Consider the following 22105-nt stretch of genomic DNA (forward strand, 5'->3'; position numbering starts at 1 on the left):
TCTCGTTGGTGCGATACACTGCTGTTGCTGGACTCGTGATGACAGCGCTAGCGGGGGAAGCGAAACCTTGAATCTGACTGGACAGGAAGAAAGGATGTCCCGCCCTCATCTAATGACTGACAGTGATAGATAGATAGATAGATAGATAGATAGATAGATAGATAGATAGATAGATAGATAGATAGATAGATAGATAGATAGATAGATAGATAGATGCACTCCGGTAGCCTACATTCAGGAGGCTCCTCCAGGAGTCAATGCAGGGTTATGGGAGGTTGCTGAGTGTGCACCAGAGCAGTTTCTAGTAGAGATGCACCGGATCCTGATTTTTAGGATCCTGCCGGAACCGGAACCGGTTACCGGATCCTACCAAAGGGTTGAAACACATAGTCTACTCGCACACGTGGGCCCTTTTTATTACGTTGGCTCAAACTATGTTTTAGACTCATTGGCTTGCTGCCAAACTGCCTGCAACGCCGCTTCCAAAGGGCTTTCACTCCATGCAGTGATTGAGTTTGTGAAAGACTGACTGAAAAGCCTAGGCTACGTAAAAACTAGAGATGCATCAGATCCTGATTTTTAGGTAACTGTCGGATACCGGATCCACTGCTTAACCCTGTGAGACCTGAACCATGAAAGCAATGAGAGAAAATTCAAATTTTTTGGAATTTGCTTCAATATTGGTCCCTTATAAGAAATGTAAAAAAATAATCAAAATTTTGTTAAAGTCACCGAGATATTTAATGCATCATATATGATGCACCAGGCTTTAAAGGAATGAAAAATCCAATTTCATGACCATTGAAAAATGACATTTAATGAATTTACAACTTTTTTTTTTAATTTAAAAAAGTTGTCAGACAATTTAATTTGAGGATCATCTTTAAATATTTAGTGAGATCCTGCCATTTTTTTTAGCCTATCCTTGTTTTAGCAGGACCATATTTTACATTTCCCACAGCCTGGTTGGGTAATTTTTTTAAATCTATGTAAAAACATAGCTGATCGAATGCTTAACAACCTATTTATGAGTGTAATATAGATCATTATTCATTTTTGATGTGGTATTTGAATATATGGGTCCATTACTACTATTGGACCATTTCTCCATTCACTTCAATGCATTTTACGAGATCATAACTTCAACATTTTGAATTACATTTTCAAAATGGCAAGTAAAACCTGTTTCTTAAGGCAATATCTTTGTCTTGAAGTAAAACAACTTGTGTGTTTTGTTAAATGATCGTCGTGGTATGCTTTGTAAGTTTCCCTATGGCAAAATGCATTGATGGCTGACTTCCTGCCACCGCCGGATGGTGCTTATTTGTTTCATCAGTTTTAGCACGATCTCTCTGCAACACGGTGTAAAAATATAAACTCTTCCTTGATTAATTGCACAAAGCAAGTATTCAAATTAAAGGATGTAGAGTTATATTTCGGAAATTTGTACACAAACCCTTTGCAATTTGACGATATCTCAGCGTCGGTCAGGGAAACCGCTTCTACCCCATTTTTCTATTTTTCGCCGAGCTGTGGTCAACTTGTTGTCGACCGCTGCTCTCTTGTGGCGGTTTCCGTGTACTGCAGGACGTTTGGAAATGACATGCAGGATGTTTTTAAGATCGATTTTTTTGTGTGTCAGCGGGGAGAGGGCTTTGAATTTGATGAATCAAATATGATGCGTCCGGTGCGATAGGGTTGAGATCCTGCCGGATCCTGTGAAAAACCCAATTACCCTGTTCCGGATCCCGGTGCATCTCTAGTTTCTAGTCAGTTTGGTGTCATAGGTGAGTAATCCCTTTCCTTTTGGACATTTAGAAATTGTCATCTGTAGGGTAGCTGTTCAACCACAGCATGTAGAGTACTTATATGTAGTGCTGCCCATATAATTGTCAATGTAAAGTTGTATTTCATACCATGTTCTAACCCTGTGGTATTTATGGTACTATGCCCCCCCCCATACATTTGGTGCCCTATTAGCCTGATTATAATCGACTTTCAAATCACTAGGAGGGCTCGGCCTGGCTAGTGCCCTATTATATAGGCAACTGCCTTGTCTGCCTGACCAGCGCCGGCCCTGCCCCTCTTGATGGCGGAGTCCTGTGTCAGATAGAAGCATGTGCATGGATAAGGTGATCGGGTCATCATCAGTTTAGTTTGCTTGGGAGCTGAGAGGGGTGTGACAGCACTGAGGTTGAGCTGGACGAGGTCTACTCTACAGGGAGAGCATACATAGGTTTCCCATTTACAAACATTTGCGCTGAGAGGAGGGGAAAGATGCTAAGTAGCCGTCCATGTGAGCGCACTTTTTGAGTGACAGCAGTTTCCAACAATCAGAGGTTGAAGAGCGTGCAGCCCGGGGCACGCAGCCAGGGATTGCTTACAATCGGGAAACCCATGCATAGGGACAAGGTCTACTCCATAAAGAGAGCATAGGACATGGATTATGTCTACTCTGAGGTCTACTCTGGGGATGGGCAACTGGAGGCCCGGGGGGCACATATGGACCGCTTCCACACTCCGCGTGATCCATAGATGAAGACCAAGAATATGCCAGCATTACAGTATGTGAGTATTTTGCACTTTTAAAAAAAAAGGTGCACTGTGTAATATATTTAGTAGTTAATTTCCAGAATTCATGCTGCCCATTCACATATGTTACCCTGGTCACGAATACTTACCACCACCAAGTATTTATTGTGACTGGGAAAATTGCACTTTTCATATATGAAAAGAGGGATCTTCTCCATACACACCATTTTGAATGTCACATTTTTAGCTGCAAAACTTGCAGTACTTTGTTCATCCTAAATATTAGTTTATTACTTATGAATTATTCATGAAAAGATTTATTTACATTTAGTAGTAGGCAGTACGGTTTCAATGAACAGAAAAGTTGCAATAGGCTACCTACTTTGACCACCATCCTACACGGTGCACCTTTACAACTAAACATTCTGTCCTATTTGTGCTGTTTATCAAGGATGGTATGTACAATATAAAGTATAAATATACAAATATACGACCTCCAAGTCCAGTCGTGCATACTCCATAACACACACACACACACACACACACACACACACACACACACACACACACACACACACACACACACACACACACACACACACACAGGCCTACACAAAGTCCTTGCTTCCCACACAGCCCATCTTTGAAGGCCAACACCACCACTTTGCACTTTACACCCTAAGCAAGGATGGTAGATGTGCCCTCATGCTCCATGCTTGACTTGTTCATGTCTACGGTATGCGTGCAACAATGCATGGATTGGTAGGGTGACATGTGCAGAGCTAGCAAATGGGGGACAAGAACGAGATAACGTTACTGTTTGCCCAGTTTTGCTGGCTCGTATGCTTGTGTGGATCTGCAGAAACACACTGTGTATGTTGAAACCCACTGTAGGCTACTGCTTTATGATAGACTTTACCTGTCATCTTGCCTAGGGCTTGAAGAACCTGCAAATGGCAAGACAAACACGCCTAGACGAGCGACTAGCAAAAAAAAAAAAAATTAGGCCTACTGGTAAATTGTTCTACTGCACCATTGAACGTTAGACAGAAAAGGACACAAGCAAACTGAAAAAAATAGAAGGTTGCATGTTAAGAGATTTGTGACTGACCAAAAATGAGGAAATAATGCAAAGCCATAAGACTTGTTTAATGCGCTCTGCTAAATCATCGGCAGAGGGCGCCATTGCTGTAGGTTTGAAATGGCCACTGTTCATGTCTCTAAATTGTAACCCAGTTTTAACATGAAATGACATTATCAGTCATGTCATTGAGAATAGGATCTGGTTTAACATGAGGTAATATTTACAACACTGGTTGCTTTGAATAGGCTATATATTTTGCCATAACCTCTATTTGTGTTTGTTTGCTTGAGTTGTTTGTTTGTTTGCCAGGACACCGAAAAAATCCAGCACACTTGCTGCACCTGCAGTGGCTAAAAACTAGGAATCTTCAAGAAATACAAGAAGGGTGAATAAAACTAGTCTTTCAACTAACAACTGTTAAAGTAAATAAATAAATAAAAAGTCAATATTGGTAATTCAATTAATATTAACAGTTCTTATCATCAAGAGCCCAAATAAATAAACTGATAGACCCAATGTCTTAACGGTTCCCCCAAGAACTCGCCGTCATACATATTTTGTAGACGGTTCATTTCCTTTCCGGGTTGGAGCGGGAGCCTCGGCGGTAGGAGAGTGTAGTTTGAGCGAAGCTGGGTAGTCTGCTGGATCATCACTTTTCTGGTTTTGAGGAGAGTTTGGTCAGACTTTTCCGCCTATTGAACTACTCTGGTGACTTGATTCTAGCGGGTCAAAGGGTGCGACGTGTTCGGTGATGTATTAAAACTACTGCACAGACTCGCCCTAGACAACAGGATCGCCTTGTTTTCGTGACATAGCTTCCAGAGTAGGAAATGCTCGCTTGAGAAATTCCTAACCGAAAAGGCGCTCAGTTTTGGTAATGATTGATCCCAGCCACAGCAATGGCAACGAAGGTAAGAAATCACAACAGCCAAATATCACCACCTCTCTTTTTCTTGCGATATGTCTATCCATTTTGAATTCTTGTAGATAGCCTACTTTACAGAAACCGAATGCACTTAGTCCGATGGTGAGTCAGACTCGGTAGAGAGGTGGAGGAAAAGTGTTTGTTTAAACTGCCACTTCAGCACAGCTAAAGACATAAAAAGTAGTCGACGCTTCTGTGAACAACCCTATTGGTTGTAGTGTAGACCACAGACTGGATATTGTTACTCAATTAAGGTCTCAGTTGAAACTTGGAAAAATTGTATCATTAGGAGTCTTGTGACATTTTACTAGCCTACCCTTCCAGTGCGGGTCACACGCACCATCGCAAGGTTCCATGGGAAATGAAGTCTTCCCCAATACCGACTATATCGCACAAGAAGCTGTTGTAAACAGGAAGTCTGCAGTTGTCGCATACATTTGTGTAGTGAAACTACACTTATGGCTTCACATACACGGTGGTCATTTTAGCAGATGTAGGCCTAATAAGGCTGTATTTTGTGGTAATGTAAGTTACTCCAAGCGGAAAGCGGGACCGCCCTCGGGGTGTGCTCGAGAAGGGTGAGGGAGGGAGGGAAGACTGGCAGACTGCGAGAAGTGAACTTTGCCGTGCGCGCAGACGCCGGATACGCCACCTGGGGAGTTCAGCACCACATAGGCCTAGCCTACTAGTGTGCCACTTTGGTGGTGGCTGGTATATTGAAATGTTACTTATACATAATACGCTGATGTAGAGATATAAACAAAAATCATATAACCACAGGGAGAACCATAAGCTCATAATAGGGGCCTAGAGCTACAGACATTTAGGGAAGGAAACCCTGGCAGGCAGCCAGCTCAGTGTTGACATTTACACATGACAACAAGAGAGTCAACAATCAACTTGTTGTTGTTGATGGCATAGCCGCAATAACATTGTACTGTTTGACTCAATAACATTGCAGCACAAATTACACCATCATGTAATGCAGGCCTAACAGATGCCATCCTGTGTGTGTGTGTGTGTGTGTGTGTGTGTGTGTGTGTGTGTGTGTGTGCATGTGTGTGTGTGTGTGTGTGAATTAGACTAGATGCTTCTCACTGCACTGCACCAGATTAGAAGATCAAAACTTGGTTGTTCTCAAGTAGTGACACACACATACACACACGTGTGCGCACACACACACACACACACACACACACACACACACACACACACACACACACACACACACACACACACACACGCACACACACACACACACACACACACACACACACACACACACGTGTGCTCACACATACACACACACATGAAAGGGGAGCTTTTTCTCGCCTCTGGAAAGAGTCACATACTGCTGTGAAGCTGCCAGAATTCTGTGTGTGTGTGTGTGTGTGTGTGTGTGTGTGTGTGTGTGTGTGTGTGTGCGTGCGCATATGCGCGCACATGCGTGCGAGTGCGCGAACGTGGGTGTGAGAGAGAGAGAGAGAGCAAAATGTGGGTGTATAAGGGGCTCTTTGTGGGTGTTTCTCTTCATTTCCCTTGTGCATGCGTGCACATGTGTGTGTGCGCGCGTGCGCGAGTGCTTGCTTCTTCCACTCTGAGGTGTCTGTGGCCCCTCCTCTGTGTTGCCCTTTCCCCATCACACACACACACACACACACACATACACACACACACAGTCTTTATCACACGTCTTTTACACTACCACACCGTGGTGTTTTTTTAATTCCGCTCGCATATCATGAATTAGCCAGACCCTCCCCTTCCCACATTACAATATTACATTACATTATTACATTACATTGCATTTGGCAGACGCTTTATAACCAATGCGACTTACAATCGGGGACGTGATCATAGGCTACATCACGGCATCACTAACAATATACAGAACAACAAGTGCAGTTTTTTTAAAGTAAAGTGGGTCATTTCACGTGAAATCAGACACTTTGGGACCCGACCGACCCGGATTTCAATCATACTTGGTGTGCCTTTTTAGTAGCAAGGTAGCACCCCAGAACTGCATTGGTTTGAATCTGACACTAATATTAAGGGAGAAACAGACTAGGAAAGGTTCACATGTGAGGGTAGGACACTATACATTCAGCCTTGAATATATCAGTCAGTGTTAGTCACAAAAAGATGCCTGTGGTGTTGTTTGAAAGCTCTTTTCTGGCTCTACATATTACACAATCAACTTGGAATACAACAACTCTCAGAATATGAATTATGATAAATTGAAAAATTTAAAATTGAATATCTAAAAAAGCTATTGGCCAGTTCCTTCTCCAAACGTAGCCGGCAATGTCATGAGCAACACCTCAAATGCTGGTGTTTGGTTCGTTATTCATTTCAGAGAGAATTTGACTCACAAATATGGCACCATACAGACCACTTACTAATAATATGGTAATACCATAGTAGCATCACATGACAAAACAAAAACAAAACAAAAATGGTCAGTGTCCATGGTCCCAGGTTTCAGAAACTAAAGCAGATGTCCATTTATACACACCAAATGATATGTGAATGTTTGAACATTCCTTCTCTGTGTACCTGTGCCATCCTCCCTTTACCGTACTTTAAAGAGATAATCAATGGCTACACTCTCATTTTGTACTCTACCAGTGCATTTGAAGAAGCAGCAGCTGTGTCTTTTGTAGATAATGTATAAGTACGTCCCGTTGCAGTTACAGGTTCCACTACCAGAAGCACATCCTGATGATCCATGACAAGTCTATCTGGTCTGAAGGGAAAAGTGAAGGATGGAGATGGTCCATGAGGATGCAGGAAGTTCAGTTTCACCTCTCCAGTGCTCGGCATACATTCCTCAACACATGCTAGCCACCAGTTGCCATCATATACAGCTACAATATACCCTTTGATGCTTGAAAATGTAACACATTCCTTTACTGAGCTCACTCTTTCAACTCTGCCTTCTCTGAATGCTGAAAATGGCCTAACTTCCACTGTGTCCATTGACAATGGGCAGAAGCTGTGTAGTTTTTGAGTACCTGGAATAGTTCTTGCAGATTCAAACCTTTTCAACAGGTTCTCAGCTTCATGGTGGTACATCTCTGTTGTGGCAAACTGGCAATGGATGTTCACTTTTCCCTTCAGACCAGATAGACTTGTCATGGATCATCAGGATGTGCTTCTGGTAGTGGAACCTGTAACTGCAACGGGACGTACTTATACATTATCTACAAAAGACATAGCTGCTGCTTCAAATGCACTGGTAGAGTACAAAATGAGAGTGTAGCCATTGATTATCTCTTTAAAGTACGGTAAAGGGAGGATGGCACAGGTACACAGAGAAGGAATGTTCAAACATTCACATATCATCATTTGGTGTGTATAAATGGACATCTGCCTTAGTTTCTGAAACCTGGGACCATGGACACAGACCATTTTTGTTTTGTTTTTGTTTTGTCATGTGATGCTACTATGGTATTACCATATTATTAGTAAGTGGTCTGTATGATGCCATATTTGTGAGTCAAATTCTCTCTGAAATGAATAACGAACCAAACACCAGCATTTGAGGTGTTGCTAATGACATTGCCGGCTACGTTTGGACAAGGAACTGGCCATTTTAAAATATAGCTTTTTTAGATATTCAATTTTTAATTTTTCAATTTATCATAATTCATATTCTCAGAGTTGTTGTATTCCAAGCTGATTGTGTAATATGTAGGCCTATAGCCAGAAAAGAGCTTTCGAACAACACCACAGGCATCTTTTTGTGACTAACACTGACTGATATATTCAAGGCTGAATGTATAGTGTCCTACCCTCACATGTGAACCTTTCCTAGTCTGTTTCTCCCTTAATATTAGTGTCAGATTCAAACCAATGCAGTTCTGGGGTGCTACCTTGCTACTAAAAAGGCACACCAAGTATGATTGAAATCTGGGTCGGTCGGGTCCCAAAGTGTCTGATTTCACGTGAAATGACCCAAGTATAGTAGAGCGCACACACATACACATCATGTCAGGAATCTGGCCTTGGACTAGGGCAGCTCAAGCTATAGTGTAGTAGATAGTCACAAAAGAGGAGAGTCTTCTGGTCAATGGCCACGCCCCTTTGTTTGTTTGGGTTGACCTTTGACCCCTATGGATTGGTTTTGCCCTGCCCCCAGGTGTGCTCCCGTTGCAGAGGTCAGGTGATGGCCATGTGATGAGCTAGATAGTCTTAGTTAAGTCAGAGGTTGAGCCTGATCTACCTCCACTGCTCAGACCAGACTGGGCATGCTCAGACTTTGAGAGTGCGCCCGCAACGTTGCCTTGCTCACTACTAGTGCAGGAGTCTACAAAGGCTGCATAGAGCGTGCACAACATGGATCTGTTCCCGACATTACTGTCTCCCAACTTTTTTTATTCTCTTGTGTACCCCCCAAGCCGTTTGGTCATACCATACGTACCCCTCTATCATGCTATCCCAGTGTGACTATCCTCCATATAATTTTATTGTTTTTTTGTTCCCCCACATACCCACTGCTGTCTGCTTGTGTACCCCTCGTGGTGCCCATGTCCCTGGTTGGGAATCACTGCTTTACATAGTGGTCTGTGGAGTGGATATTTAGGCCGAATCATATTTCTAATTTCTACCCCTAGTACCCCACGCAAAAGGACAACAGTGTTGTACAAACCTTGCAATTCCTTCATGAATTCCATGCATTAGGTTGACGTTAATAGCATATTTTTTCATGTGCGTTTCGTGGAGAAAATTACCATTACACATTGGGACAATGTTAAACATTGGTACAATTGCTACAATGGTAAAACTGTAAATTACAGCAAAAACCCTTGTATTTGTGTGATTTTGTGGATGGCGCCATTTTTAAGGGCTTTTGCAATGCATTCAGGGACATTTCTCGTACTCCTCTGTTTGAAGTCTGCCTCTTACCCCACCCCTCTGTCTTAATGTGAATTGGGACGCCCATACCCCTACACGCGAACGATCAAAACGAAGGGGAAAGGGGTGGTGCTAAGGGGTGAAATGGGATTCAGCCTTAGAATGGAGTCCATGGGTGCGTTCCAATATGCGACCTTGCTTCCTCCACTTGTACTTGTGGCCTCGCCCCGTCCTGGCCCCTCCTCCGTGAAGAAAACAATAAAGTTTCCCAGCTGTCAGTCTAGCCACAACAACTTTTGGGGGACTGTTTTTCATTCACCATCCCAATTGCAAATGAGAAAAAGACAACTGAGCCTTTGCAAGATATTGAAATATAATGCTATTGTCAGTGATGTCATCATGACATATTATTTCCTGGTACGAGGCCACAAGTGGAGGACGCAAGGTCGCATATTGGAACCTCAGACAGTCACTGACTGATACCTTCTCCTAACTGTGCCAACATCATGTCATGCTAAACCGTTTTTTTATGCTATCAAAGGAAAATCCTAGCCTCGGAAAGGGCACAGCCAGTGCCACTACTGAATGGATTTGTTTTTTGTGTATGTTTTTTAGTGGACTATCTACTGTAAGAAGCATATTCATTGCAGCATATCAACCACCAATTACTAACATTTATGGACATTGGATTCAGAATTTTTGAATCGTTCTGTTTTAGTCCCATTCAGTTAAGACAATCCAGGAGAAAGTAATGGAAAGTATTTTCTCTCTCAAAGTCTGACATGTCACTAGTAGTTAGCACACTGTGTGACTCCATATATTTGACTCATCGTGTGTGTGTGTGTGTGTGTGTGTGTGTGTGTGTGTGTGTGTGTGTGTGTGTGTGTGTGTGTGTGTGTGTGTGTGTGTGTGTGTGTGTGTGTGTGTGTGTGTGTGTGTGTCCGTATCTCTCTGACTCATCAGCTGACCGTGCAACTCAAACTGCTGCAAATGGCAAAATGGATGTATATAATATTTCTCTCCTGTGTGTGTGTAGGGTAAGGTCTTGTATGATTTCACTGCTGAGCCGGGCAATAACGAACTATCAGTGAGGGAAGGAGAGACAGTCACCGTCACCAACCAGGTAAAGACACACACACACACACACACACACACACACACACACACACACACACACACACACACACACACACACATTGATCAGGTAAACGCACACTGCAGCTACCACCAATCAGATGAACACACACACACACACACACACATACAGTGGCCGCATCACCAAGTAAATGGGTGCAAAGCTACACAACAATGAATTCTTGATTGTCATCAAGAACATTTATTTCTGTTCTGAGTAGTAATGATGTCAACAACATTATGCGTGCGTGTGTGAATGTTTCTGTGTGTTGGTTGTGTTTCTGTGTGTGCGAGCACACTGCTTTGGTACGGTGCAGGTTCTAACTGTGTGTGTGTGTGTGTGTGTGTGTGTGTGTGTGTGTGTGTGTGTGTGTGTGTGTGTGTGTGTGTGTGTGTGTGTGTGTGTGTGTGTGTGTGTGTGCGTGCCCCCGTACATGTGCACGCTACCGTGCTGAGGTGAAGGTTGCAATGTGTGAGTTGGCTTTACGAAAGCAAAGGCACAGCAAATTGCCAAATATTGTTCAATATCCTCCATCATTGGTAGCTGCCCTATTTGGAGAAGAAGGTGTTTCTTGTATCCTTAAAACGACTATTACTTTGAGACCCGCATTGGTGGATTGTGAGTGAGCACTGTTGTATCTGTAACATTTATGTATTATGAATTTGCGGATAGAAATAAAGTTTTGTGTGTGTGTGTGTGTGTGTGTGTGTGTGTGTGTGTGTGTGTGTGTGTGTGTGTGTGTGTGTGTGTGTGTGTGTGTGTGTGTGTGTGTGTTTACTTTGGGTCGTCACAACAGCTGCAAGCCGAGCACAGGCTTTCCCTAAACACACACACACACACACACACACACACACACACACACACACACACACACACACACACACACACACACACACACACACACACACACACACACACACACAATGCATACAGGCTTTTAAGTATCTCTGAGCAAACACAAACATCCTTGTGTCATCATCAACTCTCAATCAGCGTTCTACCCCACCCACGCACAAACACACACACACACACACACACTCACAAACATACACGCGCAAACACACACGCACAATGCCTACAAACAATAACCCTCTCTGCCTCCACTCCTTTCACTACGATAAACCAATATACACTCTCTCTCTCTCTCTCTCTCTCTCTCTCTCTCTCTCTCTCTCTCTCTCTCTCTCTCTCTCTCTCTCTCTCTCTCTCAAGTGCTGCTTTTGGGGCAGCATGAATGAATGGTTTGTTGTCAAGGCTACAGGAGAGGCTATGTGAAGGACATGACTAATGGACTAACATTCAAATAAACAACACACACACACACACACACACACACACACACACACACACACACACACACACACACACACACACACACAGACAAGAACTAGCAGACGCCATCTGTGATCATTCTGATCAACATCAATTAGCAGTTACACAGAGAACCAGCATCAACAGACATTCCTATGAACACTAAAATGAGCAGAAATTCTCCATTCCTATGAACAATAATGAGCATTAATAAACACAGCACGTATGGGCATTCTACAACTATAAAACTCAATTAACATTTATAATGAACCATTTTCATGAAGCATTCATAGCAAACTTCAATGACACATCCAGCCAGAGATGTGTGCCGTTGCAAAAGATGTGACTTAATTGAAATAAAAAAAAATGTTTGTGTGAAATTCATTCCAATAGGAAATGCATATCTGAAAAGTGTGTGTGTGTGTGTGTGTGTGTGTGTGTGTGTGTGTGTGTGTGTGTGTGTGTGTGTGTGTGTGTGTGTGTGTGTGTGTGTGTGTGTGTGTGTGTGTGTGTGTGTGTGTGTGTGTGTGTGTGTGTGTGTGTGTGTTGCAGGGCATTGGAGGAGGATGGATTGAAGCTCAAAATTCAAGAGGAGAGATAGGCCTGGTGCCAGAGGACTACATTGAGGTGAGAGGAACACACACACACACACACACAGGGCCGCTGCTAAGGTTTTGGAGGCCTTAAGCATAATTGGTCAGGAGGCCCCCCTCATAATTAAATAACAATAGTAACTAGAAATGCACTCAGAGAGTGCAAACCTCCACCCAGGGCTGTCCCTAGGGGCTGGCGAGCTGGGCGCTCGCCCTTGGCCTCGCGCTGTGACGGGCCTCGCGCCTTGGACAATGCGATTGCAGTTTTGATTATTTCATTATTTAATGCGGTCCTTTGTAGACAATGAGATTCATGTTTGTAAAATAAACCTGCATTTCATTCATCGCAATGCACCACTCACGCTCCTCCACGCTCCTCCGACACCTGTAACTTTTTTTTGCAACAGGAGATGCTTTCTCGCGTAAATGCTGAACACAAAGCAGAAGTCCGTGGCAGCATTCGACAGTAGGACGACTGACCGAGAGAAATCATCTATTTTGGTTATAAGGCAAATTAAACGCCCACTTCATTCTTCAGCATGAGGATGTTGATGTTGTCACTCAACAGACATTTCTGCGATATCTTTTCTATGCACGAGAGCGGCGTGCGATTCAATTGGGGAATCAGTTGATGCGCAAGAAGTGTGCGCCTCGGAGAAAATATAGCCCACCTCAAACCGATGGCTGGCTGCACATTTCTGCGATATCTTTTCTATGCGCGAGAGCGGCGTGCGATTCAATTGGGGAATCAGTTGATGCGCAAGAAGTGTGCGCCTCGGAGAAAATATAGCCCACTTCAAACCTCAAACCGATGGCTGGCTGCATTGCCTCAATATGCTATAGTGCCTTACCCCCGAATGAAAAAGGTGTAGTTATGAGACCACAGTGGAATTTACCGGACTCAATTTAATGGAGCGGACCAATTTGTTTTCAGTGTTTTAACTGATCAGACATTTTTTAACTCCAACATTGTAGGTTGCGCAATGTAGACCTGCACCCCCATCACATCATAATTTCTCCAGAGAACAGCTCTGCACGCCCTCGTGATACGTTTCCCGACACATCTTTTGAATATCGTCACTGCTCCACGTGGACTCACCGTTGCATTTTCATGTTATCATCGATGTCCATGCCGTTTCATCTTGACAGGTTTAATAGTGCGACGACGTGCCAGACCTTTATCCTTTCATTTCTCGTCTGTTTAGTCCAATGATGTGCATGCATTCTCTGCCCCTTTTCACAAGGATACCGCACTGCAACGCTGCGCAACTATTGTTTTACAGTCATAAAATGAGTGGATAGGCTACACAGCCTACAGTAATTAAAAACAGACCTTATAATATTAGTAATGCTGCGTCTATAATCTGCATCTATTATTATTATTATTATTATTATTATTACAATGCGCCCTGGCTACGCTATCCTGAAAAGGGCCTCGCATCTTAAGTTCGCCCAGGGCCTCGCACCCCCCTTGGAACGGCCCTGCCTCCGCCAAGGAAGCTGAATTTGGTTGTAATATTTGTGACATGTCGTGATGTAATCCATGCATGCCTAGGCTATTCATAGGCTAGGCCTACAGTGTTCAGAGAAGTGAATGAACAATGACACCAAGGCTACAGTATAGCGATGGGAGATACAATAATTTCCAAAATACAGTAGGGCCTGTAGCCTATGCCTATGGCATGACCAATCACATTTGCCACAATGACAGGCGCTCTAATATCAAAGCTAACCAGGTGAGGTGACATAAGCCTTAGCTAATAAAAGAGACGCATAATTACATCCAAATTATGTGTCTCTTTTATTAGCTAAGGCTTATGTCAATGATATGACTACGCGGGTACCTTGGCCTTTGAGAACGATTTGGTATCACTGTCAAACACAACCTTTGATTAACCTTAAATGTAGTGAACTGGATACCGTTCCCTCCTTGGCGCTGTCTGTTCATCATTGATAGCCTAACACTGTTCACCGTTATTTTTTTTTCCTCCCTCCGTGGGCTACAAACTTCAACAGGCGAGAGAAAGCTGATTTGGTTGACATGGAAAACACACGGAAAATTAACTCCGCGAAATTTGTGACGATATGCATGACATTAGCCTACATATTAACATTATTTTTTGTTGCTATTTATTGACTATACGCACCTATGGCTTCAGCCGTGCAGGCACAGCAAATCCGCCCGCTGTGCATTCTGTCTGGCTTTTGTGGTGACTGTCGCAACACAACTTTATTTAACCTTTCATGTAGTGAACTGGGTAGGCCTACCTTTCCCTCCTTGGCACTGTCTGTTCACTGTTAAACACTGTTTGCCGTTATTAATATATCCAACCTTTTGTGAACTTCAGGGAAACCCTCGGAGAGCAATTAACTCCTCGAACGCTGATTTGGTTGACAGGGCAAGAACAATAAACTCTGCGACGATATGTGTGCCTATTGTCGGCATATCGGCTAATATATATAATTTGGTGTGCTATTGGCTACGCAGCCATGTAGGCACAGCAAATCCGCGCGTAATACCTACTTTCTGGCTGTGTGGTCACTGTCCATCAATCCACCTCGCAGGCGCGCCCTGTCATTGCTCAATTCACCTCGGCCACCTTGTGGCAGGCCACGAAATTGCAGCGAACGAACAGAGCGACAGACGGACTGACATGGTAACACAGAAATCGGGCGATCACATAACCTCCTGGCGGAGGTAATAATGATAATAATAATAATAATAATAGGCTATAAGAAGTGCATAGCACAACTAACATTTAGATAGACAGATTCTTTGGGCCTTTTATACTGATACATGTATGTTTTGTAATGTAATTTAATACTTTTGTCATGAAAATTTTTAGTCAATCTGAATGTAAGAGGCCTCAATTTTGGGGGCAAAGTGATTGGTACCTGAAACACTGGTTGGTACCCTAAGCACTCTGCGTACTCTGCTTATTTCTAGCAGCAGCCCTACACACGCACACACACACACACACACACACACACACACACACACACACACACACACACACACACACACACACACACACACACACACACACACACACACACACACACACACTGTCACCCAGGGCATAGACATAAGTTGATAAACAGGAAGCCTTGGAGAGGACCACCGCTAGTGTATAGTGGCACCCGCTGTCTGCGTGTGCGTGTGTGTGTTTGTGTGTATGTGTGTGTGCGCGTGTGTGCGTGTGCGTGTGCGTGTGCGTGTGTGTGTGTGTGTGTGTGTGTGTGTGTGTGTGTAAGCTCGTACCTGTCTGTGTGGAAGACACTTTAAAGCATTCATGGCATCCAGACGAACACACACACACACACACACCATTAGAGAGTGTGTACTGCATGTCGATCTTCAAATGGGTAGGCTTCAAATATTGTGTGTGTGTGTGTGTGTGTGTGTGTGTGTGTGTGTTCGCATTTTGTGCATGAGCTCATATACACAGAGCTGCTAAACAGTTTAGTCTCTATATAAACACTCATAGCTCATTACACACACACACACACACACACACACACACACACACACACACACACACACACACACACACACACACACACACACACACACACACACACACACACACACACACACACACACACACGTCTGCCAAGTAATAGTATCCTTCCTCTCCCTCCGTCTCTCCTTCTGCAAGTTGTGCTGTCCTTAGGCACAATGTATTTTTAACCTTAAGTTATTTATTCATACCTATTCACTGATCATGGAATAACTTTCACTTAATTTGAATTTATTTTCCTTTAGCCTGTTATAATGAGAAATATATTCTATTCTGTCTTATTGTAGGTTTCTTAGCCATCACAGAGGGGGGCGGGGGTGTTTTTACAGTACCTGTTGCAAAGACAAGTGTATTATAAATAGATATTCAATGTATTTATATCCCCGAAACGCGGAGCGTCGGGGATGTAATGGTTTTGCGTGCACCGCCGCCGCCGCCGCGTCCGCCGCCGCGTAAGGTCTTTCGTGTTAACGCGATAACTTTTGAACGGATGTTTGGATTTGTCCCAGATTTGGTGTGTGAATGCTCTAGGGCAGGTTCATGAACTGATTCGAGTTTGGAGGTCAACAATTTCAAGATGGTCGAATTCAAGATGGCCGAATTTTTGTTTGGCCCATTACTTCTGACCGGGTGGATGGATTTGTCCCAGATTTGGTGTGTGAATGCTCTAGGGTGGGTTCATGAACTGATTACAGTTTGGAGGTTAACACTTTCAAGATGGCCGAATTCAAGATGGCCGAATTTTTGTTTGGTCCATAACTTCTGACCGGGTGGATGGATTTGTCCCAGATTTGGTGTGTGAATGTTCTAGGGTAGGTTCATGAACTGATTCGAGTTTGGAGGTCAACAATTTCAAGATGGCCGAATTCAAGATGGCCGAATTTTTGTTTGGCCCATTACTTCTGACCGGGTGGATGGATTTGTCCCAGATTTGGTGTGTGAATGCTGCAGGGTAGGTTCATGAACTGATTCGAGTTTGGAGGTCAACACTTTCAAAATGGTGGAATTTTTATTTGGCCCATAACTTCTGACTGGGTGGATTGATTTGCCCGGTAACTCCTTAATTTAATGGTTCACCATTTCAGTGAATATACCACACTGGTATGACGTGGTATTAAATATTGTTACACTGGTTATTACACTGTACCTAATGTGGTATATCCACTGTAATGGTGAACCATTAAAACAGTGTTACCATTTGCCCCATTTTTTCCTTCATTTTCACAATAGTCATTTGGTTTTAAGCCTCTGCACGTCATTGATCTATGTGTAGATATTAAATATATTTATTTTATATTTTGTATTTATCATAAACGTTCATGAAAAGGTGGACGGGAGTGGTAGGAATGATTGGGGACTGGAAGCGTCGCGTTTCGGGGATATACCTTAAGCAGTCGAAGGCGACTGCACAGGCAGTCTAGTTTTTATATTCTACTCACTGTACACTGCTCTATTCTACTTCAGTCTACACCAGTGGTATTCAACCTTTTTTTAGTCGAGGCACCCTTTCAATCCCTGAAGTATTTCAAGGCACCCCAAAACAACAAGCCGTAACATGGCATCACATCCGATACCACACAATCTTAGAAAAGTAACACATTTGGAGACGTTACACACCCTTCGTTCAAAGTTGCAGCTTAGTGGGCCAAACTAAATTTATTTTATTGTGCGTGAATGGCAGATGAAAGATTCCACTGACTAAGCATTTATTTATTTATGTAGACAAATATGTATTATATTACATAATGTATTTATCAGCCATTTTTCCGCGGCACCCCTGAAGGGGACCTGCTGCACCCCAGGGTGCCCTGGCATCCTGGTTGAGAAACACTGGTCTACACCACTCTAATCTACTTTCCTACTACTCTACTAATCTACTCTACTCTACTCTACTCTACTCTACTCTACTCTACTCTACTCTACTCTACTCTACTCCTGTCTACTCTAAACTACACTACTTTATTTTACTACTCTATGCAAATGTGTTCTACTACTACCCTCTCTATTATATCCAAAAAACTTCTGCAAGGGTTGTTAGAAGAACGAAAATAATGTATTTTAAGGTTCCTGCATTGGCTCGCAGTAAGCGACAGAATCGACTACTTGTGTTCAAATCTTTAAATGGGTTGGGCCCAGCTACATACTGGAGATGTGTCAGCTGTACACCAACTAGGCATCCAAGGTCTAAAAGGAAAAACTTGCTGTATTTGATATTTTTTTATTTGTCTTTTCTCCTTATTTCCCTCTTTTATCTTTACTCCTTTTTATTCTATTTTCATCTGTCATGCCTTGTGCTATTACATTACATTTTGTTTAATTTAATTTAATTTAATTTAAAATTATTTTTGTTTAATCTTACTTTTCTGTAAAGCACATTGAATTGCATTTATGTATGAAATGTGCTATACAAATGAATTCACTCGCCTTTCCTTATATTCTGTTTTATTCCATTTTATCCAATAGGTTGGAGGAGGAGGAGGAGGAGGTGTAGTATCAGGAGGAGGAGGAGGGGGGAGTGCTGCTACTCCATTAGACCTCTCCTTCTTCGACTCCACCCCAGCAGCCGGAACTAACAGCCAGGTGACACACACACACACACACATGCACACACACATGCACACACACACACACGCACGTATGCGTACATTGCCAGATGACAAAACACATACGCACATTGATTGTAACTCGTGTGTGTGTGTGTGTGTGTGTGTGTGTGTGTGTGTGTGTGTGTGTGTGTGTGTGTGTGTGTGTGTGTGTGTGTGTGTGTGTGTGTGTGTGTGTGTGTGTGAGAGAGAGAGAGCGAGCGAGAGAGAGAGAGGGGGGGGGGGTATTTTGATAAACAAAGACCTTTCCCTTTGTTTGTGTCTTTCATTTACACTCAAACGGCAGTTTTTCTAAAAACTAATCTTCCCAAAAACTCTGGCAAAAGTGGACATAAGAAAAAACGTTGGTTAGAGAGAAAATCTGAGACTTGAATGGATGTGGATTTGCTCATGGTGTGAACAAATATATTTTTGGTAAACGTAGAGAGAGCGAGAGAGCGCAAGTGTAGAAATACGTGTATGTGTCGGTCTGAAGGCTTGTCTGAAGTTTCCCCACTTCCTTTCATTAAGTTTCATATGCGTTTTATCTGTCTTCTCTCTCTCTCTCTCTCTCTCTCTCTCTCTCTCTCTCTCTCTCTCTCTCTCTCTCTCTCCCTCATATATCTGCCCCCTGCCTCTCTCCGCCCTTCCCTCTGCTCTATCTGTTTATCTTGTGTGATTTGTTTCTAGTGTTCCCCCCTCTCCAAATCTGTGTGTGTGTGTGTGTGTGTGTGTGTGTGTGTGTGTGTGTGTGTGTGTGTGTGTGTGTGTGTGTGTGTGTGTGTGTGTGTGTGTGTGTGTGTGTGTGTGTGTGTGTGTGTGTGTGTGTGTGTGTGTGTGTGTGTGTGTGTGTGTGTGTGTCTTTAAGTGGTTACAGTTGCTTAGGTCAGTCAGGAAGTGTATAGTGCTTCATCTGCAGAAAATAAAGAGGAGCACGCACGCACACACACACACACACAAGCACAAGGTCCTGCTTCAGTCTGACAGAGTGTTTGTGGACGTTTGTGAGTTATCCTCCTCCACGGACACTAACACACACACACACACACACACACACACACACACACACACACACACACACACACACACACTGCTTGAGTCAGTGTGTGTTCAGGCCAACTGTGTGAGTTTTCCTCTAGAGTCACCCTGATGACTCAACTGAATATTCCAATTGAGTTCCCCTCTGGGTCGCTGTGGAGACCACTAGTTGGTGTAGCTTTGGTGCATTTCTCAACGGCCGCAAGGGAGCCCTCGGGGGTTCTGTGTGTGCATGTGTTAGAGCAGGGGTGGGGAACCTATGTCTACGAGGCCGTTTTATTCGGCCCTCGATATTGTTTTAATGTTATGCAGCTTCACATGAATTATATAAAGTAGGAATCTTTGAAAATACATTTCAATACATTTGAATACATACGTACATATTCAGGGGACCTAGAGAACAAACATTCAGGGGACCTAGAGAAGATGGGGTCTGTTTTAAAGGTGGCTGCCTTCATTATAGGCCTAAAGTGCAGTGGTTTGTGTTCATGGTACGGCCCGCAGAGGACTTTTACAGCCCTCGGATGAATTTGAATTAAAATTTGGATGAAAAAAGGGGCAGGCTTAAGGTCAGATTAGACATCTGCAACTGCGCTCGTCAAAAGTCGCGTGGAAGTGGCCACGAAACAACTTTGTATTCATGCATCTGCGAGATCTGTGAGGTCCGAGGTCTCGACGCGAGCCACATTTGAAATTGTGCGATTACTTTCACTACATTGAAAGCACTGCGGTAATTATTAAGCAATGTGGCTTTCTAGCCCGGTTAGCTAGGTATTTTCACACAAATTGCAAGCATGTAAAGACAGTTGATTCTGCCGATGTGTGTTTACTTTCGGTGGAGGAAGCTACGGTAGTAAAACCGCAGGCATTGTGCCACGAGTGTTCAACTGATGCATTGTTTGTTACTTAGCTTGTAGCTTCGTGCATATACACACATTTACACACAAGGCATTAATATATTAACAGAATACAACTCTGCTCTCGCAAACTACTGGCATTGCGCTGCCACAAGAACAAGGAAGTACCGAGACGACCAATCATTAGTGGTGTCAACAATGATCGATTCGGCGATCCGAATCGATCCGGGGCATGGACGATCCAGATCCAGATCCGGCAAGTTCCAGAATCAATCCGGCAATTTTTTAAAGTTTCAATTACTTCCATGGATATTTCGGGAGCAAATGAATGTTAAATTAAATAAAAACACTTCAAAACATTGCAAGACTGATACAGAAAACAGCCAATAAATTGTTGCTCAGTATCTGACTACTTGTATTTCCTCATCAAGGCTGAACATTGCTTTGCGTTCAGTAGAAATGTAATGCATTGCAATGCATTGTAGAATTGAATCGAATCGGATTGGATCTAATAGAATCGAATCGGATCGGATCTACTCCTCCCGAATCGTGATCGAATCGGATCGTGACGGCAGTGCCGATCCACACCACTACCAATCATAGTGTCTTTTTGTCTACGTCCTCTACGTCCGTCCGATGGATAGTTCGAATTTTTCGAGGCACTCAATGACGGGCGCAGAGCCTCTGCGAGGGGGGCGTGGACTCGCACCAGAATACGGACGGACGCAGAGGCTGTGCGTCCGGAGCATAAATCTAGCTTTATGATGAGGTCAAGGGGGTATTGGGAGGTTTATGATGAGCTGAAGAGGTTGTTTGTTCAAAAAATGTTGAAAAGCACTGGTGTATATAGTACAACAGCAAGTGCAGAGCAGTGTGGGAGTAGGACTTCTTGGATGGTGTATCACAGGAGCAGTGTTTTGTTTTTATTGAGAGTAAATCTTTTGAAGCAACCTTGGTGCTTTGAAACAGGTCAGTGTTTTGAGACATTGCTGGTCTCTGAAACAAGCTTGGTGTCTTGAAGCATTGCTCACGTTTTGAAGCATCGTTGGTGCTTTGAAGCAAGGTTGGTGTTTTATAGTAAGCGTATTGTTTTGTAAGAGCTGGTGATGTGTGTTTTTGTTTACCAGGAGCCGTGTTGTCACAGTAACATTTTCCTGTAGCTTGGTTTCCCCTACAAGGAAGCTTCTCTTGTCGTCTTGGTACGCACCTTTTGGTGATGTTACAGAGCATGCTTATTAGGGGTGTAAATGCTAATCGATATGTTTCGATGCATCGATCTTATGGCCAATGATCGTATCGTATCATGGGACATTCATAAGTATGGAAAATAATTGAATCACTGGCGTCTGCCCAATGCCCCAGCTCAAGTAATTGGTACAAAATCAAATCGTATAACTGTGGGGCATTCTTAAGTATTGAAAATGATCAAATCGCTGTCTTAAGAAATCGATATGTATCGTCATGGAGGCTGTGATTTTACACCCCTAATGTTTATAACATCACAATTCAGGTTGATGTCATGGCCTGTGCTGACACAGTGTGTGTGGATGATGTCATAATGTGTGGATGATGTTACAACACGTGATGGTGATGTCACGGCACACGCTGATAATGCCGCAAGGCACATTATTGATGTCACAGAGCAAGTTTATGACGTCACAACTCCTGTT

The 22105-nt window shown here is 43.3% G+C and overlaps 1 protein-coding gene across 4 annotated transcripts in view; it reads left to right on the forward strand.

The window, feature by feature from the left end:
- The first annotated feature begins 4179 nt into the window (after positions 1–4179).
- snx9b (sorting nexin 9b) overlaps positions 4180–22105 on the forward strand; it is a 36693-nt gene continuing 18767 nt past the window's right edge. For 3 of the 4 annotated variants that reach the window (XM_063223395.1, XM_063223396.1, XM_063223397.1), the window contains exons 1-4: positions 4181–4527; positions 10435–10521; positions 12397–12471; positions 18422–18538. In XM_063223395.1, coding sequence (XP_063079465.1) covers positions 4516–4527; positions 10435–10521; positions 12397–12471; positions 18422–18538 — 291 coding nt within the window. In that variant the 5' untranslated portion in view covers positions 4181–4515. Of the gene's footprint in view, positions 4528–10434; positions 10522–12396; positions 12472–18421; positions 18539–22105 lie in introns of all 4 variants that reach the window. The other variant, XM_063223394.1, reaches the window with a different exon arrangement.

Source organism: Engraulis encrasicolus, chromosome 18, assembly GCF_034702125.1.
Source record: "Engraulis encrasicolus isolate BLACKSEA-1 chromosome 18, IST_EnEncr_1.0, whole genome shotgun sequence".
Taxonomy (NCBI): domain Eukaryota; kingdom Metazoa; phylum Chordata; class Actinopteri; order Clupeiformes; family Engraulidae; genus Engraulis; species Engraulis encrasicolus.